General features: G+C 38.1%; 1 protein-coding gene across 7 annotated transcripts in view; it reads right to left on the bottom strand.

Annotated features, from left to right (window-relative positions):
- The window catches only part of LOC134666593 (proton channel OtopLc-like), a 48,610-nt gene that overhangs the window by 5,427 nt on the left and 25,228 nt on the right, over positions 1 to 17,955 (bottom strand). For 3 of the 7 annotated variants that reach the window (XM_063523801.1, XM_063523800.1, XM_063523802.1), the window contains exons 3-13: positions 16,223 to 16,383; positions 7,132 to 7,316; positions 6,344 to 6,579; positions 6,004 to 6,084; positions 5,107 to 5,221; positions 4,837 to 4,997; positions 4,575 to 4,740; positions 4,073 to 4,234; positions 2,943 to 3,159; positions 1,855 to 2,139; positions 1,055 to 1,289 (exon numbers count right to left, since the gene is read on the bottom strand). In XM_063523801.1, coding sequence (XP_063379871.1) covers positions 1,055 to 1,289; positions 1,855 to 2,139; positions 2,943 to 3,159; positions 4,073 to 4,234; positions 4,575 to 4,740; positions 4,837 to 4,997; positions 5,107 to 5,221; positions 6,004 to 6,084; positions 6,344 to 6,579; positions 7,132 to 7,316; positions 16,223 to 16,383 — 2,004 coding nt within the window. Of the gene's footprint in view, positions 1 to 1,054; positions 1,290 to 1,854; positions 2,140 to 2,942; positions 3,160 to 4,072; positions 4,235 to 4,574; positions 4,741 to 4,836; positions 4,998 to 5,106; positions 5,222 to 6,003; positions 6,085 to 6,343; positions 6,580 to 7,131; positions 7,317 to 8,012; positions 8,277 to 16,222; positions 16,384 to 17,955 lie in introns of those variants that run through there. The other 4 variants (XM_063523803.1, XM_063523804.1, XM_063523806.1 and 1 more) reach the window with 4 other exon arrangements.

Below are 17,955 nucleotides of genomic sequence, written 5' to 3'. Positions count from 1 at the left end.
TAAGATTGAGAAAACAATTACTATTATACTGATGTTATTCAAAACTTGCTGTGTTAAGACCATTATTATCTAACATGTTGCTTAGTAACGCGAATAATGTGAATGCTTATTCAGAAATTAGCACAATAATAGCTGTGACAGCAGCTTATATTCAGCACAGTCGGACGCCATTACGGTTGCTCACTTTCTAACCTCTACAATTATATAGGAATTGAAAATGAACTGAAAAACCCATTTTATTCATTTATAAAACTAGTTTTATCGTAGCATAACTTGTTAAAGTACATTTTCTATCACTAAAACATCTAAACCCCGCAGAAAAATTACAAATTTAAATGTGGAGTAGTAAATTTTCTATATTTACTTTTGAAACGGTGCATTATTTACGCGGCGCTTTAAAATTTTAAATAAAATGCATATATATATTAACAGTAAAGTCGCATGCGCAATGAAATTGAAGTTATGTAAACATCAAATAAATATATGGGTGATGTCCTCCTTATTTTGTAAGTTTTCACTGCAGAAACTACACTTTGACACGAGTTCACAAATTAAAATGGAAGACAAATCATTGATTTAACACAAATATCTGAATATATTTTCTGTAAAAATGCACTTTGGAACCAAAAGCTTCATAACGTGTGAATAACTGATTCATTGTGTACAAAGCTGGATAACTTTGGTTTAAAAGCGGTATATAAGCTTTTGACAGCCTCTTTACAAGTGTTATTCAGCGATTCAATGTGTGGGCACACACTTATATAGCTATTACATTACTGTTATTCAGAAATAAGCGGCGTGGGCATTGCCCACTTTGCGCCCAAACCTTCTGTATAACGTCTGTATTAGCGCTTATTCAGCTGTTATACAGCTACCTTATTCAGCATTAAGTACGGCATGCTCTATTATTCAAACAATATTCAGCTACGTTGTGTTACTTGGGACCGCGTGTTAATTACTATCAATTTTATTTACATACTTATATGTACCACGAAAAAAGTCAACATGCATACAGAAATAATTAGGAGTAGATACCTACAGTAAAAATATTTACCTGAAGCACACTTAAGCATCCAGTAATCATGACGAGCAAATTCGGCTCATGGGTGAAAGCTCCCATCCCACCAGCGATGACACTGAATACGGCGTACACGAAGAGACCGAAGGCAGACACGCGCAGCAGGATGTCATTCAAGTCTGATTGTTCTTCGGAGCGGAACTTCAGCGATTGCACCCTGCGGAGAGGTTCGGTGTAGGAGGGGGTATTGCTCCATCTCATTACTCGACCACTGGTCGTTACAGGGACAACCAAGTATGGTAAATGATTGAGGGGTAAAGATCACACAGTATCGTGGTGAAGGTTAGCAATGAAGGTAATAAATAAAGACCAAAATTGGAGCATGGAGAGGGGTAGGATGGGAGAAAACAACAAACTAAATAAGTGAATAACAAAAAAGTTAAAATTAATAAAATCTAACTAAAATTAGAATAGGTAACTACCTAGTTGGAAAGAAGGTAAAACAAATGCAACTAAGGTAATCTAGGTTTTTACTAACCGTTCTATAAGTATATATTATATGTGACCTCCCACGGGTAAAGGTTCCTTATGGCGGTTGGCGCTTACGCTATTATTAATACCGCTCCAATATTATTGCGGCGCTATGCGACGTAAGCGCCAGCCGCCATAAGGTACCTTTTGTCGTGGAACGTCACATATTTGTCAAACAAAGTGATATGATTAGAAAAGTATTATATTTATAAAAGATACCACATTTGAATAAAACTGTTCTAATTTTATGCAGAAATAACGTACTACTACTTTATAATTTGTGTAACAAAAAACATGAAACTTACCGTATAAATCCGATTAAGATCGCCAATATAGATAAAACCATCAGAGCGCAATGGGATACATCAGCCAAATAGATCGAGATGCGCTTCAGCTCTTGGTGTCTAATGAGCACGAAGAAAAGAATCAAGCAGATGAGGGAAGCAACCAATAGCAGCAGTCCACAGAAGAGGCCCTTGGAAGCTCCGGCGCAGTCGACGCGGTTTCCACGCTGAGCTGCTGCCAGTGCTGCCGCCCTGCGGGAGAGAACAGCTTCCAGACGTCTTTCCAGATCTTCGTCGTTGGCCACGCTGCAACCAAACGCGTACCCGTCAGTACTTAATCTCGACACTAACTGCCGGTTTTACTTCAAATCTAAACATTACTGGAGAACAAATCACCCAATGACCGGCCCCTTAAAATACAATCATTGGCTTCAATTTCTATTTAAAAGTCACTGTCTTCAAGGTTTGAGCGGCCGGGTTATTCCCATTAGTTACCACCAAGTTGTTACCAGTGGTATTCAACTGAGATTTTTATTATCTCACGCGTTCCCAGTGGTAACAACAGAGAAAAATAATTTCCTGTAGTTAAGAGCCCTTCAACGTGCACACTAGCGCCACTGCTAAATAAGCGTGATTATTTAAATTTAACGAAGTATATTATATTTATAAAAGGAGACCGTCACGTACTGTATTTTGTATTTAAGTTCCTTTTGAATACATCAGACTAGTTTATATGTTGCTGGATTCGTCGATCTAGGAACTCAAAACAAAACCGGCCGTTTTAACTTTGGACGCATTTTTTTCTTAGAACTGTTACAACTGGTAACAACTTAGTTGTAACTAGTAGTAATTAATCAAGGGGCCAATCATTAGACAGGGGCTTTTATTAGTGTTAGTTAGCTGATGAGGGTGATAAGATTTAGTGAAAGCATTCGTGGTGTAAATATGAGTCAGGTTAATGCTATAGCCAAACATATGATGTAAAACCGGCAGATAATGGACAGTGACAACTACTTGGAATAATAAAAATTGTGATTTAGGTTGGTCAATCAAAACGTTAGGTTGCGTTTCGGTTACAACATGCTTCTAATGGTAAATAATTAAGTTACCTAGGATAGCGGCCAATGTGCTTCCACATGACGTAGATAACGGCGGCCCCGATCAAAGAGTACTCGATGATGAACGGGTAAAGGTAAGGAGCGGAGTCTGTAACGATGGTTCCCATAATTGGGATTCGGCCGCATACTGTGGTATTATCGATGTTGGCGATCAGCGCTTGCGGTTGCAGGTTGTATAAAGACTCGAACACTTCCGAAGAGTTGTTCGCTGAAAACATATTGATTGCAATTAGCATCATCATTGAACAATAATATTATACAGTTACAATATATTTATTATATTTAACAAGGCGTAAAATACGTTCTAGGTTGGGATTTACTTACGAACTAAACATTAATTCTAAATGAGACTAAAATAGCTAAGACCCTGCAGAGAACTACAGTTTTCTGCATTTCGTCAGAATCTTAGTTTTTGGTCACATACGTAAACAACAAACATGCACAAAAGGTGATATTATGAAAAAAGTAACAAAATATACCTAAGACGATTTCCTAAGGAAACACTAGACAACCTACTATACATAATAGAATCTGATGGATGGCACTAAACATTTCAGGCAACGGCAAATAAAAAGTGCATCAGCGACGAACGGAAACGTGAAGTTCAAAACGACACTCCGACAAACCTGGCGAGTGAGGCGGTTCGTCAACGCGGTAGGTTTCGACATTGTTACCCCATTCGTCCCTGCTCGTGAAGTACGAACCAGGGGTCGAACTCTGCACCATAGTGCTGACAATCGGTTTGAAGGTCGACGAGTAAAACCCTTGGTACACTTCTAACATTGCCGACTGAGATTGAGTCACTTTCTCATCAACCAGTGGCGCATGTGTAGTCGTTGTGAAAGGATTATCGTTGGGCCAAGCGTCTTGTTCGCGACCATAAACCATCCCATTATCGTACCCTATAGTACTCTTAATGGTATCGATTATTTTCGATTTCGAAGGAAAACCACCAATGTTAAACCCGCCCAAATATGGTGAGAGAGTGGTCGCTGAAAATTAGTTTAAAACGCATTTTATTGACATGTAACATGCAGATTTTAATATGATTGCGAACGATTCACAAGTACAACATTAGTGTATTAGTAAACGAATAATAAGTAATGTAACACAAAACTTACTCGTTGTCGGAATCGTGATGGGAGCAGAGGTTGTAGTAATACCAATGGAATTTCCTAAGGCTTTGGCAGAGTTTACGGTCGTTGAGGCAATAGCAGTTGCAGCCGTGCTAGCAGCTCCAAACACTTTCCCAGAGTGTCTCAAAGTATGCTTACGAATGACCCCTGAAAAAAGAAATGTTGACAATCATAGCCAAATTCTTTTTCTATTCCAAAAGTCCAATAAGGCTTCGTCATTATGTGTTATTTGGTCACCGTCTCGTCAACTACTAGCCCCAGACTTAACAGGCAGACGCAAACTTAATGATGCTCTCAATATAAGAATAATCCTGTCATAATTAAAATATAGGCACCTACTTTGGTTCTACGTTTTGATTTTCTTAAATTTACTTAAAATGCTGTGCTCATTAAACAAATAAAAGATGCACTACAGGGCTTTAAATTTACAAGTTACATAACAAGCACTAGAACTAGTAGTTGTAGTATCACTAAAGTAATATCTTACCTCCAAGAACTGTCTCGCCGGACACTCCATTGGGATACCTCACATGGTAGTCGGTGATTTCTTTTAAAGATTCTAAGACCAATGTTCTTATCCAAACACAGATGTTAGTTGCTACAACGTGCATTAATCCAAATCGGGCAATAACTTTGAATCGATGAATGTTCAACTGAAAAATTGAGAGATGATTTCAAATATTATAATTAGTCCTCATGTGTACGAGTATGTCCATATTTCTCACATTACTGTCTTAAAATATACTCACTCGAGAGTTCATGAAAATAAAGTACATTTGCATGAAGGTGAAAACCATCTGCAGTACTGGGTTTACCCCCTTCAAGATAAGATAGCAAGGGGAATCGAGGGGCAGCTCAAAGAAAGTTCCGAATTCTAAGCCGTTGTATATCATGGTACCCAAGCCGAAAGCTAAAACAAATATCATTATGAGTAAGTAATTGAATAACCATAAATTATAAATACGTCATTTGATTCAAAGCTTCCAACTGTATTGAAAAATATTACAATTTTTGCTTACCGATAGCTCCAATTCGTAGGAAAAAGCTACCATGACTATGCTCATTTTGTGAAGTCTTCCGTCTGCGTACTGGTCTGGCCACTGGTCCGGCTTCCATCTCCACAATATCTTGTTGCTGTTTGAAAAGAATAAAAGCATTTTTAACATTAATTATATTACTTATTCCAAAGACCCACCTAAGATACCTCCATCCAATGAAATCACACTCCTCATAGAGAAGCATAATTTCGGTGAAATAGTGGCGCTGTACAATGGTGATAAAATTGTTGCAAATGTATTAGTATTTACTACTCGATTTCGTGCCTACTGTTAATATTTCTTACACTCGTATGTTATAGTACCTACTATAATATTATCATCACTGGTTCAAAAGTAGGTACTCTTCTGTCGGCTTACCAGGCGTTTTTCAAGAAAGCAAAACCATACAGCAAAATAATAGACTTATTGAACACTTTCAGTGTAGAGTTAGACCAATAAAAGTCTGCAACGACTTTGTAGACTAATTCTGGTCTAACTCTAATACATAATTATTAGTTAAATTAACCATCAATTGAATTGTACTATACTGATAATATATTTGCTAAAATTACAGTTTGTATTCCAGCACAATTAGAGTGGGTATTTAAAATTATATTCCCATTTGAATAAAAAATTATATTTAAATATTTATTCGTAGATACAATTGATTTTAACAGCCAATTAATGATAATTTCCCAAGGAATATCAACGCGTTAACTCCACGCGTATGGCGTGGAAGCGTCTCATGTCTTCAATAAGCCTATAAAATGTTCACTCAACACAAAAAGCACTATTGCCAACCAATGAACTACGACAGCACATCCAAAGCTCTCCGCAATGATATGATACAAGTGTCAAGCGGGATGCGATGATCCTCACCTGGTCTGACGCATACAGCGCCATTTGAATCTGTAATTGTTGTTGACGAACTTTATCACGCATCTTACGGGGATACACCTCCTGCCCAAAATGATATGAAAAAACAAAAAAGTAGCCGGCGTAAACAAAAAAGGGGTCATGCGCCTGTTACTTCCATGTCAAGCGGTCACAGTGACGAAGTGGTTAAACAAACGAATGGCGAAAATCATGGTGATATTCAAAAAAATATAATTCAAAACGAACATTTATAGGGTTAACCAAACGAAGCGATAACAGTGTGTGTGATAAAATTGAACAGATAAAATGGATGTGCTGTTTAGTGATTTTAAGGTTAACGCACCTGGAATTGACTTTGTTTCTTGGCTTCTTTGCTTGGTTTCTCTTTTCCGGCGTCCTTGTCCTTGTCTTTTCCTTTGCCTTCTTTCTTGCCATCTTTCTTTCCATCTTTGCCTTCTTTGCCGTCTTTTCCTTCTTTCGCGTCTTTATCTTTGGTTTTCTTTTCTTTTTCCTTCTTCGGTTTTTTCTCTTTTGGGGGAGGCTTGGGTTTTGGGGGACTTCCACTACAGCAGGCGCTTTCTGTCGAATAAAATCACACAATAAAAATTACATATGGAAAATTACCCTACTCATGGACATATTTAGAGGATTGCAGAAAAAAAAATTAAATTACTTTAGGTGCTGTAATTCAGTAATTGAACCTATTTTGCGTTCCTCTTAATTTGTCCATGAGTATATTCATATTCATATTCATTTATTCATAGTTTTCCATGTATTTTTTATTGGCAAATTACATAGTAATTGGCTCATCAGGCTCCTAGAGTTTTGTGTATGTGTCTTTATATGTGTAAGTAATACACTATACTGTAGGTAGGTATATACTGTTAAAAACTTGAAGATAACAAGAGCATTTTGTAACTATTAATATACAAAAAAAAACCAGCCGACCTTTATTAAATACAAGACACCACACCCCACCCAATGGGCATCTGAACTATCTGTAATTGAGCTAATTCCACTAATATTGATACAATAGTGCCACATAACAACAAATCATTTTCATGAACAAACGTTAAATGCCTTCTTAACATACTCGTAACTATAATAGTTATAGGTAGACTAATCACTCACCTTGAAGTAGGAAGCAGAAAACGTACAGCAAAAACAATATGCTCATGCCATAGAGGTAGGTGAAGAATCCTTCATAGTAGTAGAGGGGCAGGTTGTGTGTGATGACATCGCTGATCACGTAGGCGATGCAAACCACCACCAGAAGTTTCGCGTAGATGAAACTTGAGATGATGAACAGGGAAGTTCTGTAACAAACAAAGGATCTTTTATGAAATTAGCGCACATGTGTGTTCTTAGAATCCTATCCATCGAACAATGGCAGATTTGATTGGTAATCGCAGAAATCAGTGTTAGCGAAATATTTGAATGAGTTTAATATACAATGTCGCGGTTGTTCACCACCAGAGATTAAGAAACAACCATAGTAAGCTTAATAAAATAAATCATTAACCGTAACAGAATTGTTCTCGCTGGGTTAAAATTTCACCGAATCGTTTACACACACTCAACACAAAGATCACCATTCTGCGCAGTTGCACCTACACTGCAATAACGAACAGAACACAAAATATATTCTTGTTTCAGCTACATTTTTGACAAATTATTCTGACTTTCCATTTATCTTTCAGTGGGTCTAGACTAGAATTAGATATCGATAATAAGAACATTTAGATTTTATTGTACCCAATATACTATAAATAAGTATTACTTTTTATATTCTATTTCACATACGAGTACGAATAGAAAAGAGTGCATAAAGTATTGATTTCAATGTAGACATCCATTTGCATTCATATGTAAAAAAGATTAGACTGTTTTAATTACAAAGACAAATTACACCCACATTTTATTTATGGATTGTATGGCATATATTATACAGCTTTTATGATGAGGTATATGAAGGTTTGTAAAAATTTCAATTCGTCAACCGATCGACATACTTTTTGGATGGCTTCGGCTGCACGCATTTCAGCTCCATTTCCTTATTAGCCGTGTTGTGTTTCTCGGCGATGGCGATGTCGCTCCCCTGCTGGCGGTGCTGGCCCACCGGCAGGGTCGCCATGTTGTCCACCGCCTCCAGCTCCACCGTCGCCACCTTCACCTCAGCCTCCATCGGCTGATGCTTCTCCTTCCCCATCACGACACACTCAACACACTCAACGCACTTAGGCTGTATCCATAAGACTCAGGGTTAAGGATACGGACAGGGCGGACTGTGCTATCAAAGCTCCGGAAGTAAGGTGCGGCGAGACACTGAGAGCCGAGTTGCGCAGTATTGGATGCTGCGCGACTCACTAGGGGTGTCGACCCTCCTGTGCGAACCCTCTTTAAATTGCACTCGTAATGGCGAGAGGGTCGTAATTCCGTTCGACTCGTGATTGCGAAGGGGAGGTGCAGAAATGCATGTTTTATGCAGCTAATGCGCTATCGACTTTCAGTGGTTTGAATATCTTACTTGACTTTTATTTATCTCTTTATTATACGACGGGTTTACCAATTTTTTTTTAAGTTATGTGTATTGGTATGTGTTTTTTCCGTTTTTTAGGCTTCCGTACCTCAAAAGGAAAACACGGAACCCTTATAGGATCACTTTGTTGTTTGTCCGTCGTATGTTAAGAGTTAGGACCCTTTATCTCAAGAACACGTACAGGTATCAAGTTGAAATTAAACCATAAACTCATGTCTGTAGTCCCTTTAAGCTGAGTATAAATCTAACTTCTAAGTTAACGTAAAAAAAGATACGGCCGTTTATGCTGCAAAAATACGTATAGGTAGGTACTAGGTACATATTTCGACACTCAAGGGAATCGAAATGTGTAGGGTAGGTACATCCCGTTGTACTAGAACTATGAAATTTTTCAAGTAATATCGTCTTACACTACATATACAGGGAAAAATCTAAAAACAATAAATTAGGGAAAAAATATGCAAAATTTATACGGAACCCTCGGTGGGCTTCCGACTTGCACTTGCCCGGTGTTTTCTCTAACGTAAATATAAAATCAAACTATGAGTACCTACCTACACTCTAAGGACTCTGGCTCGACAAGTACAGACAAAGATATTGACCAATAAGAAGACGTCCATGTGTGGATAGAGCACCAACATGGCCTACACCGTGTCGAACCGAGCACGGGCGGTTAAACTGTATAACAACTCAGAGGTCTTTTAACCCTTTATTAGTATATTTGATTGGGTCCAAAATATTTCCACTCGACAACCCTAATCCAGTAGCAAGCGGTCGATAGAGACGCGTCCCGGAGCGCCGGGAGGCTGCGCGAGCGACCCACTGACCCGGCCACACACCCTTACCAAAATGCTACGCAACATGCATACTCAACTCTCATATCTGATGCAAGTACGTGCCAACCCTAATATGCATCTAAAGGTACTCGGAACAGTTCTATAAAGGTATATAAAGTTAAGTACCAATCTGATGGTAATAAAAGGATGAATAAGGTACGCATGCGTGGTCCCGATTGAATAGTGACCTACGAGCGGGGTCGACGATCCCTCCATACACTATGTTTTTGTGTATGTTCCAATGCAATCGAGGTCACTATTACGTTACCACTACTTCTTTATGTTGTATGGAGCTTTTTAATGAAACTTATTTAGTAGGAGAGTTAAAACCAAATTGATTGCATATAGCTAGATTTTCTCGCCTTGCTTAAGGCAGGATAATAAATGAGCAAGGATTGATAACTCAAAGCCAATTAAACGATAATAATATTCTCAAGATTTTTTTTTGGAAAAGTCACTACTATTCGTAGTGGCTTGTTATAAAGCAGGCGAGTGTCTTAAAAGTAATTAAAATTATTTATGTGTGAAGCTAATTATTCATAATTAAATCGATATCAACTAGAAGTCGACATTGACCGTAATTTGGACGCTATAACCCGCCAGGAAAATGTAAAAGTGATTAATTAGGTCAGGAACACGAACTTTATTTGCGCCCTGTCCTTGGATGTCCAGCCACTTTCGGTCCAGCGGAGATTCCGTCCTCGCTGGACTAATTATATGTAGGTAGTACGAGTACAAAGTAGAGACGGGAGCATGTCGAGGTTCCATGAACACTCAAAATCAATGAAAATGAGTAATTAACATAGAAAATATAAGGATTTATATGATAGGTGAGTGAATTGAAAAAAAATGTACATAGTTAAGCTCTGTAATTAGTCTCAAGTTAATTGATTCCATTGTGTTACGGTTACGACAGTGAAGCTATTTCTATTTAAGTTAGATGCATGAAAGTGTGTTAGTTAGCGTATGCTATTAACTTATATGTGTACGAATTAAGTACAATAAATACAACACAATACAATTTACATAGTTAACTTTCGTAACACAAATGAATCAATTAAGTTAAGACTAATCACAGCTTCTTAACTGCGCTTAATTACGTACAATTTTTTTGCAATTAACTCAGTAGCTATAGTTAAATTAGTAATTGTGCTAAATATATTTGTATATTCTGAAGGCCATAAATATGCTAGATTTTTTTATATACCACGTCTATGGCAAACAAGCATTCGGCCCGCCTGATAATAAGCAGTCACCGTAGCTTATAGACTCTTCAAATACCTAAGCCCGTACCATAAGGGCCCCCCCATATCTGGCGTCTGTCGGCGTCGGTCCAGCGCTATGAAAAATGACGTCGCTGCGCAGTTGCGTCGACGCTGCGTCGACGTTGCGTCGACGTCGGCCATAGAATTGTAGACGCCGACGCTCGAAAGACGCCAGATGTGGGGGGGGCCCTAAGTCACTGATAGTGTCAAACGTGACATATAAGCTAACGTCCACGTAATTTACCTACTTTCTATGCTTTCGCTCGCACTAACATGGGAGTACGAGCGAGATGCATAGAAAGTAAGTTACATACTCGATATCGTTTATGTCAGTTCCAAACTGGTGGTAGCCACACTGATCTGCAATTGTAACTGTTTTCAAGTACTGTTTTTAAGGACTACTGTGACAAGTGTTACATACACTTCTAGCACCTATAAGTAATTCTGGGTTGAGACACGAGCCAAGTAATTAGTATACTGCGACATGATCTAGGCTTGCTAGAATCGTCACTTGCATTCTAAATGGTCATTACGCAAGATCCTGCTTTGTCGCTGTCGTCATCTTGTTAGTTCCAAGGGATTCAGAGCAATGTAGCGTCATTTATGTTTTTTCATTATAACCTTAACACAAAGAAAAAGGGTAGGTACCTAATGTTTGTAAATTGTAGTTATTTTTCCACGTTTAACTGCGCTAACTGGACAGATTTTATTGTATATCGGCTCGATTCGGAAAATGAATTAGATTTCTACTAGACTTCAACAAGTTACGATATGGATAATTTAAAGATATTTGTAAGATAGATATGTCAAATTTGACGTTTCCGCGATTCTGGAGGACCTCTTGAACGATTTCGACAAGTTATGACTTAGATATTCAAGTCACATCTAGTCCATATCTAATGTAGATCTAGTTGATCTCTAAACCGTCTCTAGATCTTGTGATTATCTCGAAATCCGAATAGGCCAGTATCAAATGTACCTACCTACCTACGATCTGACCTTCCAACCCAAAACAATAAATGCCTTATTATATTGTGATTAAACTGGTTTGTGCACAACGTTTTTCTTCAGTGAGTATTTCTTTAATTCTAACACGTGACTTGAGCCATAAAAATGTATGGGGTGGGCTTTGTTAGGTCGGAATGCCCTTCTTAAAAGAGCTTTACATAAATTAAATAGGGTTTAAAGGACGCCTACAAAACGATCATTATCAAAGCATAATACATATAGGTATATCGATAGAAGTGGAATCCCAAAAATCGATAGAAGTGGAATCCCAAAGAAATCTTGAGGTGTATTCTGATTGATTCAGGTTATAAATTTTATCTGGATCTATTATGGATATGATATGATAAATATTAGATATTTAGGTGCAGCTACATAATTGCCTTACAGGCCTATGTTCAGCAGTGGACGTCTTATGGCTGAGATGATGATGATGACGATGACATAATTGCGAATCAAATTGTGAAAGGCATTTTGCCTATTTTCTAAGCAATTTCTAACTCCAAACAGCTTTCAATAAAAAAATGTGTATAATTTTCTTCATGGCTATAATAGTTAGCGAGGCGAATAGGGGAATTTTCGACAATACTCGAGCGTGGCAGTTTAAGATATGAGAGATACCTTAGACCTAATAGAACAACCTTGTAAAGTATTTAGCTCTATATGTAGTGACGCGCGCCTAGGATAGACGATCAGATTAGTAAAAAAAAATTGATAGTCTGAAATACTCGAGCGCGTCAGATTAAGATATTGCGGGTTGATTTTAGTGTTTAAAGACTAAATTTAACTAATCTGACGATAATTCCTTGACGCCGCCGAGTTATAGGGTCGCGAACTTGTAAAAAAAAACGTTAATCCGGCATTCTCGAGCACGATTTTTTATTTTTTTATTTTGAAGAATATAATCTAAAACTTACTAAAAATACAAAATCTGCCGGTTTCCGCATGACCGGAAGTGTGGAGGAGCCATTTCGTCTTCCTAAGAACGCGTTGCGGCATATAAGTCGCGAACGATACATTTTACAAAAAAAAAGTTTAAATAAACAAAAAAGGTAATTTTATTTTACACAAAAAAGGTCTCTTTACATTTTTGTCCAAAGTTAAAACTTTTTGACTTGAAGCATCATAAAAACTCAAACTCCCGGTTTTTTGAGTATATCTCGAAAACTGAGGGTGTTAAAAAAATTGATATGAAATAACGATGATTAAATTATGTGACTTTTATTATATCTCAAATTTTTTTTTCTAAAGCTTCTCGACAATTTTCGTGGACTCGGAAAAAGTTACGCGTATTTGTATACAAAAGTATTATTAACATGTACAGTTTCATGTATGTATATTATTCAATAGCCTGTTGATCCTCAAATTGTTTTTTGGACGTACCGTAAGCAAAACGAAGTGAAGAATTGAAGCAAAAAAGAGGAATTTGCCATAAACATGTAATACAGACTGAGCGCTTCGCGGAATATATGCCGTCCTACCAGTATTTTTCCTTTATTTCGCAACATTGATGGTGGGGAAAGAAGCGGTAGAAGGGAATTAATTTTCGGTACACCCTAATATATATATATATATATGTTTATGGTCCCCTAACGTAGACCTATGTGCCCTCAGTATGACGCCGATTGAAGAGAGAGAAAAGACCCGACGGTCTTAAATTCCCCGTTTTATCAAGGAGAAAGAAAGGAAAAAAGAAACCAAAAAACCTTTTTCGGTCAGATTAAGAGAACCCACCAACATTTTTGTCAGATTAAAAAAATATGCTTTCAGGATACCGAGATAAACCTCCCCTATGAAAATCTGACGCGCTCGAGTATTTAAAAAAAACTTTTTTTTTGCATTTTCAAAAATTCATCGTAACTTATCGTCACGCCGAAATCGTCAGTTTTTTTAAAGGAAGCTTCCTTGGGGCCTACTTAACACCCCTTCCGAAAATCTGACGCGCTCGAGTAAATTTATTTTTTTTGCATTTTTGACTACTTTATATGCCTACCCCCACCACGCAAACCGGCAGATTAGTATACCGTTGTTATCAGAGGCACTCGGGGCATACGTAGTATGAATATCTGACGCGCTCGAGAATGCCCAAGTAACTGTTTTTTTTAACATTTTTGAAAAACCGTACACGCCAAACCCACCGCTAAAATGGTTTTTGCCATACGAGCTTTTCTTTTCGAAATTATTTTATCTTTCGATTTTGATAGGTCTCGACGGCGCCGTTGAATTACGCCATTTAGCTACCTCGCCTCCCTAACTATAATTAGCATTAAATGTCCCTCATAATGGTATAAATAATACTACAGTCGAATGAGTAGAGCCAGATCAGCCAGAGCAGTTAAACACTTCCAGAGCAGCCCTCCAACCAACAAAGTAACTTGGAATTGGTTCAAATTGAACAAAACTCAAGGGTAGAAAACCACAATGTCAGGAAGCACTTGGATTAATTGCATTTCGCCGACCGGTCTGGCCTGGTACAGTGACCCTGCCTATGAAGCCGATGGTCCCGGGTTCGAATCCTGGCAAGGGCTTTATTTGTATGATGATGAAGATATTTGTTCCTGAGTCATGGTTGTTTTCTATGTATTTAAGTATTTATATATTATATATATCGTTGTCTGAGTACCCACAACACAAGCTTTCTTGAGCTTACCGTGGGGCTTAGTCAATTTGTATAAAAATGTCCTATAATATTTATTATTTATTTTATTAATCAATATTTTTTTATAAAATTTCCACTTCAGTCCCCTATTCTATTCAATTATCACACGATGTCAATTTCAATTAAGAGTTAAACCAGTGAATGACATAACGTTCGGCCTTGGTGCACACAATGCACACTTACATAACATTATGGTCGTCTGGGCCAGACCATTAATGGGTTTGCTACGAGACTAGTCTGTCACCAAGTCGATTTATTCGCCCCTTTGTTTGGCAACTATGTATACCTTTAAAATTTTATGGTTACATTCAAATCTAGACTTTAGTAAGTTGACTTAAAGTAACATATCGGCTTAAGACTTGGGTTGATATTTTATGGAGTGCAATTGCGAATGTCTGGAGCATAATCATAGAGGCGAGTGCTCTGGCAAATAGGACCTCAAGCGCTTTATAAAACGCATAGCATACCCAATGCGTAATTATTATAAATGTAGGTCTGGAGACGATTCGATTTAATGGCTTTTTCGAAATGATAGCATATTGACAATGCAACCCAGATCCCCGATTCTAACGACTGTAGTTAAATATCTACTTCCCAAATTGTGTACTCTTTCAACAAAGCAACAGTAAATAGTGATCAAGTTTTTTTGACGACAACATAGTTGCTTACATATTTTCCTAGACGATTATTCGGCCTTAGATCTTCGACTACTATTTACTTACAATAACTCGTACTATTGGGTATATATAATTCAAATGGGTGTTAAACAAAAGGTCCTTTAAGCCCGAGATACTATATGTATGTTATTTTAGTTCAAAGCTTAGTTTTACATAGGTAGGCGATCCTTCATTAAAGCGCCGTCCACATCTAACAACGGATGAACGCCTTTCAACTACGCTCCAGTATGTTACCTGATTCCCACGCAGCTCATTAATTGTAAGCTTTATCACGAAGCCAGTAAATTTAGTTTACAATGCCCGGCCTTACACACGTGGTCATTTAGTCACGTCTGTATGCGTATGCGTAACCATTTAATCGATTGTCCATCCATGCGGCAGGGAAGTGCTTTGATTAAAGCTTCCTCCCCTTTATTTATTTTTAAATTGTCCGTGTTTTTTGTCCGATGATGTCATTTACATTCTTTATATGAAGAATAAACCAAATGCGATTGTAAAGCCATTTCATATGAACTGGGTCATTGATACATTTCAAAGAGGATTACTGGCACAAAACCTTATTCATTATTACTTAACGTTGTCGATGCTGAGATGAATTGCGGGTTAAGGTATAAATAATTCAATGTCGGACGTTAAGAGTCATACTTTATTCATGCATCAGACAGACTTTTGTTACAAAGCCGACCTGCTCAGCAAACATGATTCTAGTATTCAACAGAATACAAAATGCACATGTGATTTTATACATATCCTTTTAACAGTGTTTCGTTATCCTCACAACATTGTTTTGTGTAAATGTATGTATGTATGTACAGTAAAACCCTTTTGACCATTGTTATGGCAGAGCTCATGTCATTGAAATAAGTTTTACGCAGCGTCACTTAACTGTGTCAACGAGTACTCATTACATTGGTCCCATGAGTTAAAGACCTCTCGAGACCCCATGGCTTCGCCATTTTGATTTTGTAATCGACAGAATACCGTGTAGGTAACTATCAAACCTGCTCACAATTATTTTTCTAGAATCGGTTGAAAAACGCGGTAGACGAGAGCAGCCTGACTTAAAAAAACAATTTCGTCCAAGCTGAAACCATTTCCTCGCGGTAGGTGCTATCATATAAAACTCGTTTGTCTCTGTTTCACCCTATCCTTGACTGATAGAGAATACCTGTAGGCATTAAGTTCGCCATTTGCACATTTTTCCTGTGTTTGTGCAATAAAGTTTAAATAAATAAACTCACTTGGCATTTTTGGGTTTCGTCTCCGGCTGGCAGCAAGCCCGGTACCGCAGAATGGCATCGGTGGGCGACAGTGCGTCGGTCTCTTCCGGCGCGTCGCACTCGTCGGTCACCAGTGGCGCCCGCGCCGGCGAGGTGTGCGACCCGTACCCGTCGGAATTCAGCTGAAACAAACTCGGGTCTATAGTTCGTGAAATTATTCGAACCGGTTATGGTTATGACTAAAATTTAAATATAGCGCTGTTCTAGCGTAGCGTTACTATTCCAGCGTTACTTTAGCGTTATGGTAACATTCCATTTCTAACCGCAGCTACACTACCGGTACTGAACGCGTCGCTGTCATTGTCAATTTCCATAGTAAAACGAACAGCTGTCGTTGGAAATGGAATGTTACCCTTAGGGTGACGTTCAGATCAACTGCAGGTGCATCTGCCAATTTCCTCTCTGTCTGCAAATTGACATCCGAACGGCACCTTTACTGGTGCAGCTTTAGTGCTGCAAGGTTACTGCTGAAGCGTTGCAGTGACGATCGGGGGGCATGACTGCTGCAGTCGCAAGTCCGAATATCACCTAAGGTGACAGTCCATTCCCAACGACAGCTGCATTACTGTTCATTTTACTATGGAAATTGACAATGACAGCGACGCGTTCAGTACCGGTAGTGCAGCTGCGGTTAGAAATGGAATGTTACCATTACTGTGCTAGAGCGTTGATGCAGGTGATGTACCTATCTGTCCATCTCCTTGACAAAATAAGCGACCGGATCTTCTAATCGCATTAGAAACGCAGCAACGACATTAACACAACATTTATGTATGCGTGTTTAATGTGTATTTTGTAGCGGTTTAATTTCATGCAGAAAATTCTTACTTACTTACTTAATGGCGCAACGACCCATGCAGAAAATTCTACTGTAAGATAATGTCTATCAAAGGCCCACTTTCAATTAGGCTATGCATAAAATTTGCTAATGACCGGTTTGCATAAAACGTTTAAAAAATGGGGTGTTAAATGTAAACGACATTTGTTTTATTAAAGTGGGTAGGTACCAACGAATTGTGTTAGTTTTGAAGTGGGGCACACGTGGTGGCCTGTTTTCGGATTTCGGCTTTGGGTAATGGTTATTTGTGTGCGTTAAGTACTATTATTTTGTCATTATCAACCGGTTTTGTTAACGGTATCTTAATGCGTATTGTCATTCCAAGGTAATAGCGGGATTGCACGATTGGTATTCGCATAATCGCTGGGGACCAGATACGCGACACTACGGGTATTTTTTAAAAGATATAAAGGCAAATATTATGTTCTCAGGAAAATAAAAATAAGTGTAAGAACAGTATAACTAAAATTATGCTTCTATGGTATGCAGGGTAACGGTATAATATAATGAAAATTATGTGACTGATTTTTACATATCAAACTTTACACTTTTAAGGTTTTGTTTTTTTTTTTTTTACTAACAATATATTATATACAGTGGTACAACTAAACGAAATTAATAAGTAGCTTAAATCTAAAATAGGCCCCTGAGGCATTGTACCAAGGATGCTGGCGGCATTTCCCCGCTGTATCGCAATACTGATACGTTGTGCGAGGTAGCCGCCAGGTTTTGGTTGGAGTCCTTGCAAATATATACCTTAGTTTAGTTTCCGTGTGAATTTTTAAATGAAGCTACAAGTTACAAGGTCGCTGTTTGAGATGATATTTTCTCCCTAGCTATTATAGGTCAAGCAACA

The sequence above is a fragment of the Cydia fagiglandana genome, chromosome 8, assembly GCF_963556715.1.
Source record: "Cydia fagiglandana chromosome 8, ilCydFagi1.1, whole genome shotgun sequence".
Taxonomy (NCBI): Eukaryota; Metazoa; Arthropoda; class Insecta; order Lepidoptera; family Tortricidae; genus Cydia; species Cydia fagiglandana.
This window is presented reverse-complemented; position numbering and strand designations above follow the sequence as displayed.